Below are 19,393 nucleotides of genomic sequence, written 5' to 3'. Positions count from 1 at the left end.
TCAAACTGAATTATTTCATGACCTAAACCTGCTTTAAACTCCTCCACCGCTTCCCTTTTGATGTGCTCTTTTATATTTAGGAGAAAAATGTATGAAGCAAACAGGTTTTGCATTAAAGAACAACACATAAAAATAAAAGACAAGATATTAAAGCGTAAATGACACATTGTGATACAATTGAAGGATCCATTTTAAGCAAGGTAAATAGAGATGCATATTTTATGGAAATCAGAGCAATAGCAGAAAATAAATGAATGCACGAAGAAGAAAAAACATAAACAAAAAAACTTTGAATCAGTGACTAAATTGACAACCAGATGTTTCAGAAATGCATATTTTGTGAAAAGAAAGAAACGGGTTGCTGTCTTTTATCATAAATCAAATTGAGGGATTCAGTCAGACGTTTCAGGTTCGACAGAAAACGAGTAATATGAGTTATCGAGTTAGCAACCTTCTGTTTCTGAATGAAACATTTAGCACATATGATAATAAAATAAAACATAATGTTAACGGTAATATCTTTGACTTAAGTCATCCTAGCCCCAAATGTCAGGGGGTCTCATTTAAAAAGCGAGACTCAAGGTCAGTCCAAAAATGTTTTTCTCACAACTAAAAAAATTAAAATAAAGTTGTTTCTCTCGTTTTTTTCTCCGAAAAGTGCCGGAGTCACTACGAACATCTGTAAAATTAGCAACCTTGCAGCTCATCTTCCGCTGCTCGAACTCCGAATTACTCTCGATGACGTCACTACACGTGTAGTTTTTGTGTGTAACCCGCTGTGTTTTGTGTAAGCCTACCTGGACCTCGCTTCCGGGCCTTCTAATTTTACCTCGGCGTGTCTGCGGTGAGCAAACAAAGCGCTGATGCTGTAGGAAAAGTCAGCAGTTGGCTGCCAATCTAAATTTAGCCGACCCGCAACTGCCCGTTTAAAAATAACGTCCCCGACACGCGCCCACCCACCTCCACCTCCACCCGCTGAAACACTCCGGGGATCGGAGCGAGGTGTACAAGACAATTACAAATTTCCCTCCGCTGTAATTTCATCACTCGAAGTGCCGAAAGCTGTTAAAAAAAAAGGTATGACCGCAGATGCTTGCGCGCGCTTTTGTGCGTATGACTGTGTGTGCGTGCGCATTCTTACCGCGTGGCTGTTACCCCGCAGGCCGAAGAGGCACACTTTCAGCCATATTTAAAATGATTTTCTTTTTTTTTTCGGAGCAGGTGCTTCCACTTCTCTCTCCTGCTTTCCCTAATTCAGAGTCATCGTTTTTCTCTTCCCCCCCAGAACTTGAGGAGACACTTTCACAGTCCTACATTCAGGAATCAAGAAAAAAAATTATGTCCCTTTAACCATTTTTGAATCCGCAAACCTGCACAAGTGTGACTTATTCATAAAGGAGAGTGAAAAAGTCTTTGGAGGAGGGTGGGGGGTAGTAAAACTTACATGAAATGATCCTAAAAAATTCATGCCTCCCGGTCCGTGTGGCTTTTTCTCTCATGTCTAATTGAATTCGGTGGCTATTCAAAGTCGAAACCAGCGCGATAGAGAGAGAATAACAAAATGTGTAGGGGGGCAACAACAAATCTTAATAGCAGATTAACTTAAGGTTTGTGTTACGCCTTCAGATGCAACAGAACTGGTTGTCCAGCCTGGGACCCAGAGGACGTTATGTATTCGTTTGTGGAGCCATCAGGCTTAAGCTCTGCAAGGTGGAGAGACTGAACAACGCAGGGCGCAAAGTCACCGTAGTTTGAGTCTTAATAGAGCAGAAAACTGTCGGTGTGAAACAGAACCTGAGACTTTTTTAATCGCCGACTGATGGGTGTCCAGAGATTGAGTTACGCTATACTCACTGATAAAAAGCTAGCAGTTTGTCAAAATGCTAACAAAATGTAGCTAGCAAAATTCATCAAATTCACATCATGTATTATATTACGGAAGAGGATTAGGGCCAACAAAAACAAAAAGAATTCTGACTTTAAGGTCAGAATTTATTTATTTATTTTTTTTCGGTGGCCCTAATCTTCTTCCGTAATTATATTGTTGCCACTTCATTTACATTTGTTCTTAGCAGCTTTTTAGAAATACTTAAATATTTTTTAGCATTATTTAAAAGCATAGGCGATATATCGCGAATACAACTGAAACCAGAAGTTTATATACACCGAATAAAAAGATATATGAGGGTTTCTTTTTTTAATCTCAGCGCAAACTTCTCATTTTAAGTCAGCTATGATGACCAAAACTATTCATATTTTGTCATTTCCACAATAATGAGAGAAATAATCGGTCAGAGATTTATTTATGAAAGTCTACAAAACCAGAAATGTACATACAGGATGATTGACTGTCTCTTTAAGCAGTGAGGGGAAAGCCCAGATGATGATGTCATGGCTTTTGGAAACCTCTGATAGGTTAACTGACACATTTGGGTGAATTGGAGTCACACCTGGAACACACTGCTTTCTTGTTTGACTCAATGGGAAAGTGAAAAAGAAACCTGCCAGGATATCCGGGAGAGAACTGTGCAGCTGCATAAGTCTGGTTCCTCCTTGGGAACAATTTGAAGGCGCCGACTTCCTGTTGGTTTTCATCTGTTCAGTTATACACGACTGGCAACGTAGAAAAGTTTCATTTTTTGCTAATTTCAAGCCTCACAAAAAGCGGCCTAAGACTTTCTTTGACACGGTTGTCAAGACTGCAAATGTGAACGGAAATAAACACACAGTAACACCACACAGACACACACATTTGTCTATAAAAAAAAATGCATACATGCAAAACAGCTCTGCAGAGCAGGCGTGTTAGCTAGCGCCCCAGACGTTGATTAATGAACCTTTGTTGTTGCTGCGTAATACCACAGCTGCAGCTATGGGGACTTCAGCACAAATCGAACACAGCATTGCCTACCATTGCACAGTCAGTGACCAGACGCAGTAAACACACACGCACACACACACACACACACACACGTTCTCTCATTAGACTGTAAGCATCCTCTTATAAGCGCAACGCACACACGCTAACCCACTGTAACCTTGGTCCTCACAGTAAAGCCTTAAAAAGTTAGCACCCAATTTGCAGGGGGTTTTTTTTTCGTTTTTTTTTTTTCAAATATCTCCCTGTGATTATAAGTTTCTGTTAATAATTGCAGATTTAGTTTATGACTTTATTCCAACTTTTATGAACATAGCAATGACTTGTGAAAAATATGCAGAGGACAGGAATGTTGACAATCACAGATGTTAAATCTTGCCTTAATGCATTATCAGATTATTATCATAACTGCTTCCCCAGAAAATTTCTGTGCACTACAAAAAATATTTTTGATAGATTTTAAATATTTTCATTATCTAATTGTTGATCAAGCATAGTGAGATGTAATTGTTACATTAGCTACTTTATTTTGGTAGCAAATTCTGCTCAAACCTTTTGAATAAGAGAAAAGGTTGGTTTATTGTGTGCAATGCAGAACATAAATACTGATTATAGTAGGATAAATAAATGTACTAGGTTTGAAAAAGTTTTCTTCTATCGTAATACTTGTACCTGTGAATATTACCGAGTTGAAAAAAGCTTAAGTTAGTTATAGCTAGTTTAGCATGAGCGATAATGGTAAAACCAGACTTGCTAGCAAGCTACTCTGAACTTTATAACCCTGTGGGCTACAATAAAAATATTTTTTAAGAGAATGTATAAATAATATTACCCATTAAAACTGTAAAAATAATTTACTCAAGAATTAGTTTGTACGCGTTACATTCAGTAATGTTGAGATTCTAACATTACATTAACATATTGTGTTACTAAATGCTACTTAAACCGTTTTATTCAAATTTAATTTGTCTCCTTAAGGCTTCTTAATAAGGCTTCACTGTGTGAAGTGTCTTTTGTTTATGAGTTGTATTTATAATAAACTTCACCAAGAACTTTCAGATAATTGGCTCCGTTTTGATGTTTTAATGTTGGCGTAAGAATTTAAGCTCTTCATAATATCCAGAATTCTCAAATTTGACGAGCTTGTAGAATTTAAAATGGCTCAATTTATGTTCAAGGTATCTAAAAAGTTGTTACCTGAGCACATACAGAGCACGTTTTCTGAAAGAGAAGGGGGGTATAACTTAAGGGGTCACTCAAACTTCAAGATCCGCAATTTTAGAACAACAAGAAAAAGCTTCTGTATTTCAATTAAAGGTGTAAAGTTATGGAATAAGTTACATGAAGATTTAAAACAAAGCAATAGTTTAACTCAATTCAAAAGAAAGTACAAAGAGGTAATTTTCAATAGATACACACATGGGGACAGAAAGCAATAAGGTGTGTATTGAAGATAACAACTTGGTGTAAGGGTTTAGAAAGATAAACCAGCATAAAATGGGAAAATGTATAGGTAAATATTAGTAACTGTTACTTCTGACTGCCACTTTGATTTTGATTTTTTTAATGACAGTAGGACTCTAAAGTCTCAAGTGTTTAGGGGTAGGAGTTTATAAGTTCTCACTTCTTCCTACCCCATTTTGAGCATGATATGTTAACTGAAACAAAAAATCTGTATTTTCTCTTCTTTCTTATGCACTTCTTGTTACTGTGCACTATTTTATTTTTATATTTGTATCATGTTCGAATAAATTTCATTTCATTTCAAGCTCGTTCCCAGCTTTAGCTAGCAAAGGCGCTAAATTCAAACTTGCTAGCAAGCTGAGGTTCTTGACCCAGAATAGAGCTACGCTCACTTCAGGTTCATCATGTAAAAAAAAAAAAGCTTCTTTAAGTTTGACGTTCTTATTGCCACTTATGAATGCACCCTCTTCACATGTTTATTCTGGATAGCTATATTTTATAAATAAAATGCTAAAATTAGCATAAAGGCACAGACCAAAAAGTTTAATCTTTTTGTTTTTTTTACCCAATCCACTCAGTAGTTTAATCACTAGTAGTAACTTTTTGATCTGTATGTCCGGTACATGGTCAGATGTTTGGGGTCGGTATTTTGTGGGATGTGAATGTGGCCGGGTCACCTTGCATTAGCTGTTTTGTGTTGAGGCCTGATTGGCATTTATGCCGTGACCTCCGAAGGGTTCACATCAGGGGACAGAAGTTGATGCCAAATGGCAAAACAAAGCCGGGGCGTGGTAGTGGGTTTTATGGAGGCTACTGTGTGTGTGTGTGTGTGTGTGTGTGTGTGTGTGTGTGTGTGTGTGTCCTCTGGGATAAAAGAGGCACCCTGAGGACAACAGGGCTTATGAGTAGCAGCTGACTATGGGAGAAAATAGTCAACAAGCAAATTAACATTTCATTCCACCATTTGGGACCATGTCTCTCAAACTCACACACAAGCTCATGTCAAAATGTTTCTCATCACTTCCCCTTTAAAATTTGAAACATCTCCTCAATCTTTACCGTTGTTAATTTATTTAGGCATTCATGAATTCATGCCTAAATTGGCATAAGTGCCAATTTACTTCGTATAACTGACTTTTATGTGAATCATAAAAATCTACTTGAATCCTTTTTTAAAGAAAAATATATTCTGAGTTTAAGGTGTGACGGTATGTAAATCCCTCGGTGGTGTTATCATGCTATATTCCTTCTGAACATTTTCTCTAACCCAGATATAAAAAGAAGAATAGCGACTGTTCATGTTTTAAAAATGCTTCAATCTCCTGATTTGGTTGGTTAAATTCCAATGTTTATTTTTTGCAAACGTCCAACTTTTACAAAGTAAAGTTGTTGTTCATGTTTGGCTGCTATAAGTGTGAAATCCAACAGAAATGTCAGAGTGATTAGTCGCCGGTGTCATAGCCCATTTTTCACTTTTGAAAAAAATTAAGTAGAAATCTGGCAGCATTTTCACCCTATAAAAAGCTGCCACTGCACAGTATAGTAGAAATCCTTGATCAGAATTGTAAAGTCTACCTGAATGCAAACAGAATTAGTCTTTTGAAATGTAAATTTTTTGTTACAAGAGACTGTGGATGTGGTGAGTTACTGCATAGGCACGTTTCCCACATACCGCTTTTAAATTCCTGGGAAGAGAACCGGTTTGCTAGGTTTCAATGCCACTGCTCTCAGACAGCCTTATTGGACAAATTGCCATAAAAATCCTCATCTTATGTCCACATGTCATCTGTAGACTTTACTATCGGGTGGTCATATTGTTAAATATTAATGCCTGCATTTGTCAGTCAACCTTCGGTTTTTTGGGAATTGATATGATTACAAGCCAAAAAGAAAAACATGGCATGGCATGGACTTTAAGGCACAAGCACTAATGACTCATTTCAACATTTCTCCAGCAATCATTAATTCTCACTTTTACACCAGAGTTAAAACACCATGGGTACGGTGTGTGTGGCAATTAATCAATACCTTTATTGTGAGCTGTTAGAAGCTGCCACCTGACTAACGTGGGAACCGTTGACTGGACGTTTAATGTCATCAATACACTCGGCGGTCGCTGGGGAAATTCTGCTGGGGGAGGGCAGAAAAAGATCTCTGTGATGCTTTTGGTCGTAAAAAATTATTTAAAAAAAGGCACACTGGGACAACAAAAATAAAATATTTGTTGTTTGAATTGTATGGCGTACAGCATTCCATCAAAACATTTGAGTGATACTGCATGTGCAAAAAGAAAAAAACACAAGAGTTTCTGTTGACTTTATCTTGTGTTGATAAAGTTAGCAAGTGAAACTTTATCAAGTTTCCCTTGATAAAGTGAAACTGACCTAATGTTAAAGTCATTTTTCAACAACAAACCAATAAATTGGCCCCAATTTCTTAATTGTTTTTTTTTTTAAAGGCCAGTCTCTGTTTTATAATAGCTTTTAAGTTTTGTGTGTTTTGTACAAATAGAGATAAAAAAAAAAAAATTATCCCAGCCTCAGGCAACAAACAGCCTCTGGCTGGAAAAACATGGGAATCTCTGCTGGTCGACTTCCCATGCATTGTGCACCCAGGAACTTATTAGACGCCCCAATCGCCGGCGCTGCGTCTAGGAGGAACTGCTTACATTTATATTTACACTTCATCATAGTTATGAATCTGATGCTGAACAGATTTTATAAAACGAGACGCTGCCAACAAGTGAACACAGTGACTTCCTCTGCTCGTGCTTTTCAGACTCGCTGCTGTGGCCTTCTCTTTGTTGCACCTCCCTTTAGGACACACACACCCACACTGAGATATATCGTCCTCATTGTCATTTTTACTGTTAACATTTAACGACCAAAGCTAAAAGAGCGAGCCTGTCTCAGATAATTAAACCCTCTGTCATCGTTGCTCTCCTCTCTTCTTCTCCTGCCGCCTTCATCCCCCCTCTAGTCTCGCTGCCTGTGAGCAAACACACACACACACACACACACACAGGCCGGGATGTGAGCGAAAAACGGCGAAAGAGAAAGCGAGAGGAAAAGAGCAAAGCACACATACCAGCAGTGGGGGTCACAAAGCACAGATGCAAATACTATTTTCCATCCATTAAGTGCCATCTGTGCCTCTTGTTGAGAGGGCAGCGATTCAGCCGCCGCTGTTAGCCTGTCGTACAGCAGGCGTGATTGAGCTAATTTATGGTTTTCATTTAATGTCTTTATCATCCAATTACAGGGAGATGTCAAATGAGGAAGATGGGATATCAGGATGCTTTATAATATATGTGGGGGGTTTTGTTGTTGTTTTGCTTGAGCCTCATTAAAGTAAGGTTCTTTTAAAAGATTCAAACCTAATATAGATATTAGAGTCGTCAGCATCCACAGTCCACATTTCCTAAGCAGTAATTTAACATGAATATGTGACCTCTGATGGTTGAATAACCTAAATAACAGAATAAAATTTAATAGAAAATGTTTTGGGGTGGTTTTTTTTGGCTATATAGTCTTCAATTAATATGCAATTAACTTTATACTAATTTTTAATTAAGTCCCACCACTATAAGGAACCTGATCCATTCTCATGTTGTCCTTTGGTTGTTCTTTTGGTGGTTCTGGTGGCTGTGCACCACCAATAATCTTCTTCTGTGAAACACATACTGGAATCAAATAATGCATTTCCCTTGAGAGTAACCACTGGCTGCACATAAACAGCTGCTATATTTGTATTTTTTCACTTTACATTTCATCCTACTGTTCTCTCTGATGTGAAATGCTTCACATGTTCCATTTTCAGCCTGTTACATGATTATATGGTACACAGCCCCCTTCCTCAATTTCTTCTGTAAGTATTCAATGATTTCTCTGTAAATAATTCTTTACACCATCAATGCAAAGCTGTTGAATTAATAGGTAAAGGCTAATGAAATAGCGCTCTTATTTAACTCTTTTGCATTTTCCACTGTGGTTTTAATCTCCTTTCAAATACACTTGTTAGCTCCAGCCTTCAGAACGAAAGGTGTAACATTTTATGCTGATGCCGAGTTTTCCAAGTTTCCAATCCGATGTCCAACAAGAAGGTGAGCTGAAATGAAGGTAGATATTACCATTTAAAAATGTTCATCAGAACCTAATTTCAAAAATCCTGAACTATCCCTTTAAGGATTCACTGACTTTTGCTAATTCCATCAAATCGTGACGTGTCCGCCGTCCACAGATCATTATGTAAGACAGCTGCCGCGGCCGTGACGTGTTGCGCATTTCTTGTATGTGAAAGGAGCCACGGCAGACTTTTAATACTTTTCAGCTGGGCTCATTATCACAGCACACACTTATAGCATTAGCCACACAGCACTCTTAACACACACACACACGCACACAGCAAAAAGCTATTGATGCAGTGTGGGTGACGCCAATGGGAGTGGTGTTTCCATGGCGACCCCGCGACAGAAGGAATAGAGGGTCTGTCTCCTGACCCTCATTGAGAAGGTGAATGACTGTCACCGAGCCGAAGGAGAACAGGCAGCAGACACAATGGCGCGGAGAGGAGAGCGGAGGAAGCAGCAGCCGCCATGTCAGCCCCATCACGGCTGTGGGCCGCGCGAGCCGCCGCGGTCAGTCGGAGGCACTTCACATTAGCATTAGAAAGACATTATGCTAATAGCATCAAAGGCAGCAGCACCCCCTGCCTTTGTGTTTCCTGCACCAACCCAAGGACGCCATGGGATTTTTTTTACATTTCCACTGCCGCACCAGTCCAGAACAGAGAGCGCGTGGAAGAATTAAATAGTACCGTTTGCTTCACGAAAAGCCTTAGAGTCCTCCCGTCACGGCTGCGTCGTTCGTTTTTGTGTGAAAAATATTTTTTAGAACAGCTTTGTGAACTTTTGGAAACAGATATTTACCTCTGGTAAAAGTCTTTAAATGTATTCATCTTCTGTTGCCGTGGAATAATCCCACTCACAGAAATCATTTAAAATAGCTAACTGGTGCAGTAATATATTTCTACCTTTAAAAAAAATTATCAGAGTTTCTGGGAAATTTTAACCAGTAAGTCATAACTTCCTATTACTTTCGGATTTAGATAAGGCATAACAGAGACGCCCGTTTCTGCTTTGGGACTAGATGGGGAATTCATATTTAACTGGCCACCTCTCACAGTGAGGTCAAACATCTCCACAGCTTATTTAATGTGGGTTCAAAATGTGGATTCTTCCAGTCAGCAAACCATCACATGTGATTGTCATGCCTGGAGTCTCTTTTTGGGAAGCGAGCCAAGAAAAGTCTTGTCTGTCCTACCATCACTGATGTAAATGTAATATCTGGACTTTAACTGGAACTGTGTGGTCTGGACAGATAAATATGGTGACACACTGGATGACTTTTTGCCTGATTTTATCCCCGATTCCCAGTCAGGAAACGTTGGCATCAATCTTAAGTAGTTGGGGACAGTCAGTAGGTTGAGTTGGCCAAAAAACAAAAAGACAGATGGATGTCTGCAAATGTGTGATGGGGTACAGCTTCCCGACCCAACTGTGATGGAAATGTTAGAAATTACCCTTTGATCCAAAATGACCCACTTCCTGTTGGTTTTAGAACTGACCATCAATCATTTTAGCCCCCCTTGTCTTGTAGAGACCTGTGTACCACCTTTTCTACATTACAGTTTAATATTGGTTACCTCTAGGAGGCGATGTAGAGCCATTTGGCCACACCCCATTTCAAATCCATTGAAATACTCACATTTCACATAAGTGCAAAGATTAGTAAGTTGTCATATAAGTTAAGGCATCCAAAAAGACAACTCAGTTGATGGAATAAACAAGTTATCTTTACTTAACAGTACAGTTAAATAAATTAGGAATGACGTGTCTCATGATGTTGGTGTTTTCATTCTGAAGCCAGCTTCTCTCAGGTTTATCAAATCCACCTTTTAAGATTATATTAAATAGAAAATGAAGGCAATATTGCCTTACTAAAATATTGATATGTCTGTTTCATCTTAACTTGTTGGAATGGCAAACTCAGCCAGTTTCATTAGGAATAAGCAAATAAAAAGTAGTGCAGAGTTATGTACATATATAGGCATAAAATCACATTAAAGTCTGTAAATTCTACAATGCTAAACCTCCACAAAGTACATTGAAGTTTGTGGCTTAATGCAACAAAACACAAAAAATGTAGAGGGATGCGAGTTATTTTGTATGGAAACACAGCAAAGCCAAAGCAAGAAATGGAAGCAACATATACCTCTTCTCTCTCTGGCTGTTTCATCAGCTGTATCTTATTGTCACATTTCTCTCCTTGACCTTTTTCCGTGTTTTCAGGGAAGTAAATTAAGTATTTAGAGCCTGCAGAGCATCACGCCACCCGACACCCCACCAAGCGCTCCCTTCCAGGGTGATACCTGCCTTTGTTTCTGGAAAGCTCTTTGCTCAGCGCCCTCCTTACATCATGAAATTGGAGAAGAATGGGCTCCTCTTGCAGAGAGAAATGAGACTTTGCAGGTTCTGCCAGTTTTTACTTCTGTCGGTGTGGTTTATGACTCAGGGCTAACGGTAGGGGGACAAGGACCCTCTCTCGTGCGACTCATTTCAATTAACCCCATTCACATCCTTGAAGCACGGGGAAAAGCAGTCTTTGGGATGAAGAGGTGTGTTTGTGAGAGTGCAAAGAAGATGAGGTGAAAGATTCTTCAAGTGAGTCATCCAGCGCACCTCGGCGCTGCATACAAAGGCGTCATTACAGTACAATACTCACTGCCTCTTCCTTTTGCTCCTCACTGCTTGGCGAAGCATCACGACGTAATGGACGCCCACGCAGAGTCACCCTGTGAAAGAAAAGTCGGTGGTTCTCCGGAACAAACACCAAATGGGTTTAAAGAAAAAGAAAAGTTATTTAATTTCAAATGTTTGCGATCTATACGAATTGGCTTATTATTGGAGTGAAAAGGGCGCCCTTGACTGCTGCCGCTCTAGTTGGGATGCTTTCATCCACAATCTGAAAGGAAGGCCAAAGGATGAGGCAAAAATAAGAGAGAAATGAATAGCTGAGAAATGCAGGACGATCAATGATGCGCAACATGCTTTGGCTGAAAACTGGAACTGTTTACATCACCACAGAGGACTGAGTACGTGAGGTGATTGTAGGAAGTTTACTTTTCAAGTTAGATTAACATATAGCGGATTACTATGAAGAAGAGTTAAAATGATACATGATTTCTATCCTGGTTTTCGTCCTGGTCATGGAACACTGGACCAGCTACCAGTCTACATGAGATTTATAAACTTGGAGAAGGTGTTCGACCGTGTCCCTAGAGGAATCCTCCAGGTGGTACTCTGGGACTACGATGGTACCAGGTCCCTGTATGATCTGTGTCAAAGCTTAGTCCATATTGCTGGCAGTAATGCTTGTTTTCGGTGACAACTGGATGTCAAAGTTGCCCTTTGTTGCCTATTCTATTTTTAACTTTTATGGACATAACTTCTAGGTGCAGCCAAAGTGTTGAGGAAGTCCATTTTGGTGGCCTGAACATCATGTTTCCGCTCTTTGTAGAGGTTCCTTCACGCTTTATCAAGTTGAGATCTTTAGTGGTTTGCAGCAAAGTTTGAAGCAACCAGGATAAGAATTGGTGCATCCAAATCTGACATCATGAAAAGCAAAAGGGTAGAGTGGCTTCTCTGGGTTGGGGAAGAGGTCCTTCCTTAAGTGGAGGAGTTGAAGTATCTCAGAGTCTTGTTCACGAATGAGGGAAAAGTAGTGCAGGAGATGAATAGGTGGTTTGGTGCTGCATCTGCAATGATGAGGATGCTGTAACAGTATGTGATAATGAAGAGACAGCTGAGCCAAAAGCTGAAGCTCTTGATTTACAGGTTGATCTACATTCCTACTGCGGTGTGGTCGCGAGCTTTGGGTAGAGACAGAAAGACCAATTAGAGTGTCTTTCAAGGCTTTTGGTGAACTGCATGTCTTATGGCTTTCTTTCAACCACTTTTCCTTGTGTAGTTAGTGGATGCTATTGATAGATCCTCCCACCTGTGCTGTGAATCTTTGCAGCTCACCCAGAGTGAACATAGGCTTCTTAGCTGCTTCTTTCATTAATCCTCTCATTGCTCAACCCATCAGATCAGGCAGATTATGAGGTGACCTACAAAGGGAGTTGTCTACACTAGTCAACTCTAGTCTCCAAGTAAAGGTTGTGTTATTAACCTCTGGGAACCATATATGAGGATCATAGGGACTGAAGGCGGAGTGTCTTAAATGGATGTCTTGACTACAGTTTCTATTTTCATATTGTCTTGTTATTTTTCTGTCTTAATCTAAAGAGTTTTGTATGTTTTTAGAACAAATGCAGGCTTGAATGGTGAGTGCTTGAGTGAATGCAAGTGTGTATAAGTACATGTTTACAATGTTAAGTTTGTTGTTTATATGTTTGTTGTGTCCCAAAGAGAAAATTCAATAAAATGTATTAAATGGGGGGGGAAGGATACGTTATTCATATATAAATGTCACAGTTTTTGTTTCGAAAAAATTTTGAGAAATGTCAATATTTTCTCCTCCGGAACAACTTTGTGTTGGTCTTTAAATCTAAATCCCAACAGAATACAAGGAGGTTTGTGGTTGGAATGTGAAAAAGGGTTTTGTATGTCACCAGGCAATAACAGGGCTCATTTTCCTCCTCCTGTCTCAGAGTATCAGGCCTCAGGGGTCAGGTGAAGCAGACGCTGTGGTTAATCCCTTAAGGTGGAGGCACACTCCGCTGTTACCAACAGGATGACGCAGCCTCGTCTATCTCTGTGCGTCTGTCTCTCTGTGTTTCAGCGCTGCAGACTTTTACTGGTCGGATATAGTTTCACACAAGGTGCAACCTGAGCTGAACGATCCCCACGTCAAAGGCAGATCTTTGTAGGATACAGTGCCTCTTTTTTTAAACTGTTAAATAACATCTTGGATATTTCTCAAATGATCTGCGCAGCCAGAAGTCCTGTCTTTTTAAATTATATATTTTAAATGTTTTTTCTTCAATTGGAAATGTAAAAAAAAACTTACACTTTGAATCTGAATTATAATAATTACATTTATCTAGTCTTCTATAGCTGCTGTGTTATTATTATTATTATTATTATTATTATTATTATTTTATTTATTTATTACTGATTAATTTTTTTTTCTTATGAATTGTTAATTTATTTATTTTTTCATCTTATTTTGTGTTTAAAAAATAAAAATAAAGACATTTGATAACATTGGAATGTTTTTGTAAGAGCTTTTCTTGTGGAAAACCCGATGCGGCCCAGCCTCACCCAGACTCTACCTCCATCGGCCCCCGGGGAAATTGACTTTGAGACCCCTGCCCTAGAGGAATCCTCCAGGTGGTACTCTGGGACTACGATGGTACCAGGTCCCTGTATGATCTGTGTCAAAGCTTAGTCCATATTGCTGGCAGTAATGCTTGTTTTCGGTGACAACTGGATGTCAAAGTTGCCCTTTGTTGCCTATTCTATTTTTAACTTTTATGGACATAACTTCTAGGTGCAGCCAAAGTGTTGAGGAAGTCCATTTTGGTGGCCTGAACATCATGTTTCCGCTCTTTGTAGAGGTTCCTTCACGCTTTATCAAGTTGAGATCTTTCACCTGGAGTGGTTTGCAGCAAAGTTTGAAGCAACCAGGATAAGAATTGGTGCATCCAAATCTGACATCATGAAAGCAAAAGGGTAGAGTGGCTTCTCTGGGTTGGGGAAGAGGTCCTTCCTTAAGTGGAGGAGTTGAAGTATCTCAGAGTCTTGTTCACGAATGAGGGAAAAGTAGTGCAGGAGATGAATAGGCGGTTTGGTGCTGCATCTGCAATGATGAGGATGCTGTAACAGTCTGTGATAATGAAGAGACAGCTGAGCCAAAAGCTGAAGCTCTTGATTTACAGGTTGATCTACATTCCTACTGCGGTGTGGTCGCGAGCTTTGGGTAGAGACAGAAAGACCAATTAGAGTGTCTTTCAAGGCTTTTGGTGAACTGCATGTCTTATGGCTTTCTTTCAACCACTTTTCCTTGTGTAGTTAGTGGATGCTATTGATAGATCCTCCCACCTGTGCTGTGAATCTTTGCAGCTCACCCAGAGTGAACATAGGCTTCTTAGCTGCTTCTTTCATTAATCCTCTCATTGCTCAACCCATCAGATCAGGCAGATTATGAGGTGACCTACAAAGGGAGTTGTCTACACTAGTCAACTCTAGTCTCCAAGTAAAGGTTGTGTTATTAACCTCTGGGAACCATATATGAGGATCATAGGGACTGAAGGCGGAGTGTCTTAAATGCATGTCTTGACTACAGTTTCTATTTTCATATTGTCTTGTTATTTTTCTGTCTTAATCTAAAGAGTTTTGTATGTTTTTAGAACAAATGCAGGCTTGAATGGTGAGTGCTTGAGTGAATGCAAGTGTGTATAAGTACATGTTTACAATGTTAAGTTTGTTGTTTATATGTTTGTTGTGTCCCAAAAGAGAAAATTCAATAAAATGTATTGGGGGAAAGGACACGTTATTCATATATAAATGTCACAGTTTTTGTTTCGAAAAAATTTTGAGAAATGTCAATATTTTCTCCTCCGGAACAACTTTGTGTTGGTCTTTAAATCTAAATCCCAACAGAATACAAGGAGGTTTGTGGTTGGAATGTGAAAAAGGGTTTTGTATGTCACCAGGCAATAACAGGGCTCATTTTCCTCCTCCTGTCTCAGAGTATCAGGCCTCAGGGGTCAGGTGAAGCAGACGCTGTGGTTAATCCCTTAAGGTGGAGGCACACTCCGCTGTTACCAACAGGATGACGCAGCCTCGTCTATCTCTGTGCGTCTGTCTCTCTGTGTTTCAGCGCTGCAGACTTTTACTGGTCGGATATAGTTTCACACAAGGTGCAACCTGAGCTGAACGATCCCCACCACGTCAAAGGCAGATCTTTGTAGGATACAGTGCCTCTTTTTTTAAACTGTTAAATAACATCTTGGATATTTCTCAAATGATCTGCGCAGCTAGAAGTCCTGTCTTTTTAAATTATATATTTTAAATGTTTTTTCTTCAATTGGAAATGTAAAAAAAAAACTTACACTTTCATGTAGACATGGGCCAATATTCTCAAAGTATGATCATTTTCAGCAAAAATATGTATAATCATACACAAACACAAATGTTATTTCTATTGCTGCAAAAATTTCCATTCATAGTTACGTTATCTACATTTTCTTTTTTACTATTGATTAAAGACGAGGTTCACATCATTTAAAGCTCATTACAAAGCTGCAGACTATGTAGTAAAGCCAATTAACATGTTTCTGTTAAAAAAAAGATCCAATTTATCTTCAAAGAGTTTATTTCCTCTTACACTTTACAAATGCTACTATTTCAACATACAAAAAAATTGGATTTATTAAACATTACAATATAAACACATGACAAAAATTGTACGCTGAGGCACAAAGTTATTGTCAAAAAAACATTTCCATTCAATCACCATGGCCTTTAGTATCCTGAGCTTGATACAAAATCTCATGAGTTTGCACAATGATAAAGAAGCGTTATAAAAAAATACAGGTATAAATATACAGTTTGTGAACCCGATGGAGTTTCTTCCCTAATACTTAGAAATGAGCTGCGAAACCTTTCTCTCTGTAAAACTTAAGAAAATTAGTTCAAACTCTCACAACACATCCAAGGCGTTAAAAAAAGTGACGTTTCTCCAACAAGAATGGTTTTAAATAAGTTTCAATGTACAAGAAGGTAATGGCTGGCGGGGTCGGGTTCTGCTCTGACCTACGACCTTCATCAACGTCAGCAGCCGCACAACATTTAGCAGAAATGATAAGCGTTCATTCAGACCTTCCATACAGGAGGGGTCACAGGGTGAAGGTCGGGGAGAGAGTCGTGAGCTGCAGACACTAGGAAGGCCCGTCTTCTTCCCGTATGTCCTTATATTTGGCCATTTCCTCAGGAAAAACTTTGCTGAGCTCGGAAATCAAGAGGCTCTTGAATTTCTACAGCGCAAAGGAAAAAAAACAATAGAAGATAAAATAATGGTGATCTAGAAATCCTGGTGATTTTAGAATGAAGACGGCGACGGTTCAGGTGAGAAGTTGATATTCTCTCAGCATAATCAGAAATGTCAGATTCGGTTTAGGATTTTATAGATTTTGTAAAAAATCCGAGTTTTTGAGTTCTAACAACAGAAATTAATTTCATTTTGATTCCTACGCTCTTTTTCTGTTGCCGTTGCCATGGGTTACGGTCATTTCACTTTTTGAACTTTTTCCATCTTTGTGGTTTTGATCGACAGTCTGTTCAGCCCTCCTCTCCTCTTGCTGCCATTTTAATTTGGGCAGAAAGCATAATGTATGCGAGGTCCACCGTCAGGAGAAATTACAACGTACTGACAAAGTGGAATGTGCCAAAAAGAATGTAGAAAACAAGCTTTGTCTTGACGATTACATTGTTTTTGTGACCATTTGGAGCCAGAATCGGATAACTAATTACTTTGGGAAGGCAATGCCAGCAGCCTGCTTTCATTGGCTACAATGACAAGAATAATGTTAGAAGTTGTGGTGAGGAACTGGCACAAGCTAATATATTTTGAACCTAACCACCCTCTAAAAACTCTACATTTTTGCCAAGAAAAGTCAAGTAAAGACTCAATTATTTCAGTATTTGGATCCGTCGATGGCTACAAAACAGCTAAGTTGAAGGTATGATGACAGTTAACCAAATGTCCAGTATGAATAGGATCAAGTTTGAATGTGTGATTTAATCCTGTGGCAAAGAATAGGTTTTTAAAAAACTTTTGGAAGTTTTTTCTTTTTTTTTTTTTACTTTTGTGCCCAATTCTTATTTGTAAAATTTACTCAAGTTCTTATTTTAGCAATTTAAAAACTACCCAGAATGCTCAGAAATAAATAAGTTATAAAATAAAACTTGAAATAAATAGGGACAGTAACATGTGAGTAAATGGTTGATAACCATTTACAGATTTTTCCATTCATTTAGTCAATTTCCTAACCATTATTTTAATAGTTTGACTCAAAAGAACAAAAACATCTCTGTAGGATGAACAGATGTGTAAACAGGTGAATGATGTTACTGTTAGAGATTAAATTCATTACAAATACTTTCCATGCCCTGCTTTTTTCAATACTTATCCAGTTCTGGAAAACATTGATATCAATTCCCAGACCTTTGCAGGTTTTTTCCACTCTAATGTCTGTGTCCTCGCTATAATCTCTTACCGTCATGGTGTCTATCTTCCCTTTGACCTGCTCATTCCTTGCCAAGGCTCTCTCCAGACATTCCTTGGTGTACAGCTGTGGGTTTCGGCCTTGGTCGATGTACCTTTGGAAACACAGGGTTTAACATGAGATCATGGTAAGAAGTGATACAGATAAAGCACAAACTTAATGAATTTAGAAGAGGTTTTGCGTACATCCGAAGGCCGAATGTTTATTTACTGGTATGAGAGGTGAATAGTAAATTTATGTTCCATTTGGATCTACAGAAACACCAGAAAGTGATTGTGATCTTAAATTGGCTAATTTTGTTATGGAGTTCGGCGTTGTTTTACACAGCGCCACAGGTGCTAACTGCGTCGCAGTAAGAAAGGATTTTGGTTCCCCCCCCCTTATTTGTATAAAAAGGAAGCTGAATTGTAACTATGTGCAACAGAACAAGCAGCATGACTCACTCGAACACTTCCAGAGGGACGTTGATGTCATGAAGCTGCTTTTGGCACTTATCGATGTCTTGTAGTCCGGATATCATAAAGTTCCTGGAGGGAGAGGTGAATGGAGCGGCTCAACATGAAGCTTTTTACCGCAATTGTCTTTAAATGAAGCTAGCAATAAGCTAACTCACAGTTTCTGGTTCAGGACCGCCTGGCTGCTCGGCTGGAAGTCGCTGACGATGATTCCCAGCTGCCGAATGTTCTCGATGAATTTCTCCAGGTGCTCCTCGAGGTTGTCGAACTTTTCAGCCATTTTGATGCTCTTAACAAATAAACCGGCTCTAACAGCGACGTGTCAGAAACGCCGCCACTAAATTAACGGTGTTTACTGTTTAGCCACCTAAGCTAGGACAAGCAGAACGCCGCTGCGCTTTACGGTCTGCAGCCAGCCAGTCGCTGTTGAGAGCCGGCTGTCTATGCAATCGTGTTACCTCGGAAACAAATGGTAAAGGGTTGTCGTATTGTGTCGCAAAGTGTCGCGCCGCCTAAGAAAAGGGCCGCCTTTGTTAATGAGACGGGTGCAGTTTAGATTTAACGCATTTGAAATGATTATGCTTTTAAAAATAGCACCTCAGTTAATATTACAGCGCTAAATTTAAAAAAGAAATGACGTTCACAGGGTTTATGAAATATTTTGTGGTATTTCAACCAAATTCAGAATTGACATTTTATTAAACACATTTAATATTACTAATTAAATGAATAATTAATTAATATGATTAAGCCCAGAGGGAAATTAAATATCGTTGTAACTCATAGGCTACTAAAGAGTTGCTGACAGTTGTGGGCTGGAATGATTGCCTGTAGCAGTCAGTATTACAGGGCATCTGAAGAAGCCTCTGACTGAAGACACTCATGTTATATAACAGTCTCACAAAGAGGATATTCAGGATTGTCCATATATATTTTTTCATTTAATGAAGAATCCTTCATAAAATTAATAATCATAAGCAATTATGATTGTTGTTAGAAGACAGGATCATATTTCCCTTAATGAATATCCAATAAAATATTTTGACTTTATTTATTTATTTTTGATGGACTTTGAACACACTTCATGCTTGAGTAGATGAGACAAACATGAGCAGGTTAAAACTAAATAGGAAGTACTTGTTTGCTCTTATTCAAATAGTTTGGTGAAACTGGCTCCAGAGTCCTTCCTGCTCTTTGCCAAGCTCCAGAGCAACTCTGAGCCCTTGGTGCATTGTTATTTTCCATTCTGAAGTGCACTGGGACCCACTGAGCTGGGAACAAAACCAAAAGACTCAAAGTGAAA

General features: G+C 39.0%; 1 protein-coding gene and 1 long non-coding RNA gene across 2 annotated transcripts in view; both read right to left on the bottom strand.

The window, feature by feature from the left end:
* LOC122843633 overlaps positions 1-901 on the bottom strand; it is a 33,053-nt gene extending 32,152 nt beyond the window's left edge. Inside the window, exon 1 of the long non-coding RNA XR_006372750.1 lies at positions 798-901. This is a non-coding gene — a long non-coding RNA (uncharacterized LOC122843633). The remainder of the gene's footprint in view (positions 1-797) is intronic.
* A 14,804-nt stretch (positions 902-15,705) lies between these two features.
* med10 (mediator complex subunit 10) lies at positions 15,706-18,571 on the bottom strand. Its single transcript, XM_044138055.1, has 4 exons — positions 18,249-18,571; positions 18,079-18,162; positions 17,627-17,729; positions 15,706-16,384 (listed from the first exon to the last, which is right to left on the bottom strand). Exons 1-4 carry the CDS (start codon positions 18,368-18,370, stop codon positions 16,289-16,291), a joined length of 405 nt encoding a protein of 134 aa, XP_043993990.1. The 5' UTR covers positions 18,371-18,571; the 3' UTR covers positions 15,706-16,288.
* Positions 18,572-19,393: the final 822 nt, after the last annotated feature.

This window comes from Gambusia affinis, linkage group LG14, assembly GCF_019740435.1.
Source record: "Gambusia affinis linkage group LG14, SWU_Gaff_1.0, whole genome shotgun sequence".
NCBI classification, from domain to species: domain Eukaryota; kingdom Metazoa; phylum Chordata; class Actinopteri; order Cyprinodontiformes; family Poeciliidae; genus Gambusia; species Gambusia affinis.
This window is presented reverse-complemented; position numbering and strand designations above follow the sequence as displayed.

Excerpts from the sequence above, each read along its gene's own strand:
- med10 (XM_044138055.1), bottom strand. The coding sequence starts at position 18,370 with ATGGCTGAAAAGTTCGACAACCTCGAGGAGCACCTGGAGAAATTCATC. Across the intron at positions 18,163-18,248 it reads GCGGTCCTGAACCAGAAACT|GAACTTTATGATATCCGGAC; the intron begins GTGAGTTAGCTT and ends CTCTCCCTCCAG. Across the intron at positions 16,385-17,626 it reads GGAAGATAGACACCATGACG|AAATTCAAGAGCCTCTTGAT; the intron begins GTAAGAGATTAT and ends TTTGCGCTGTAG.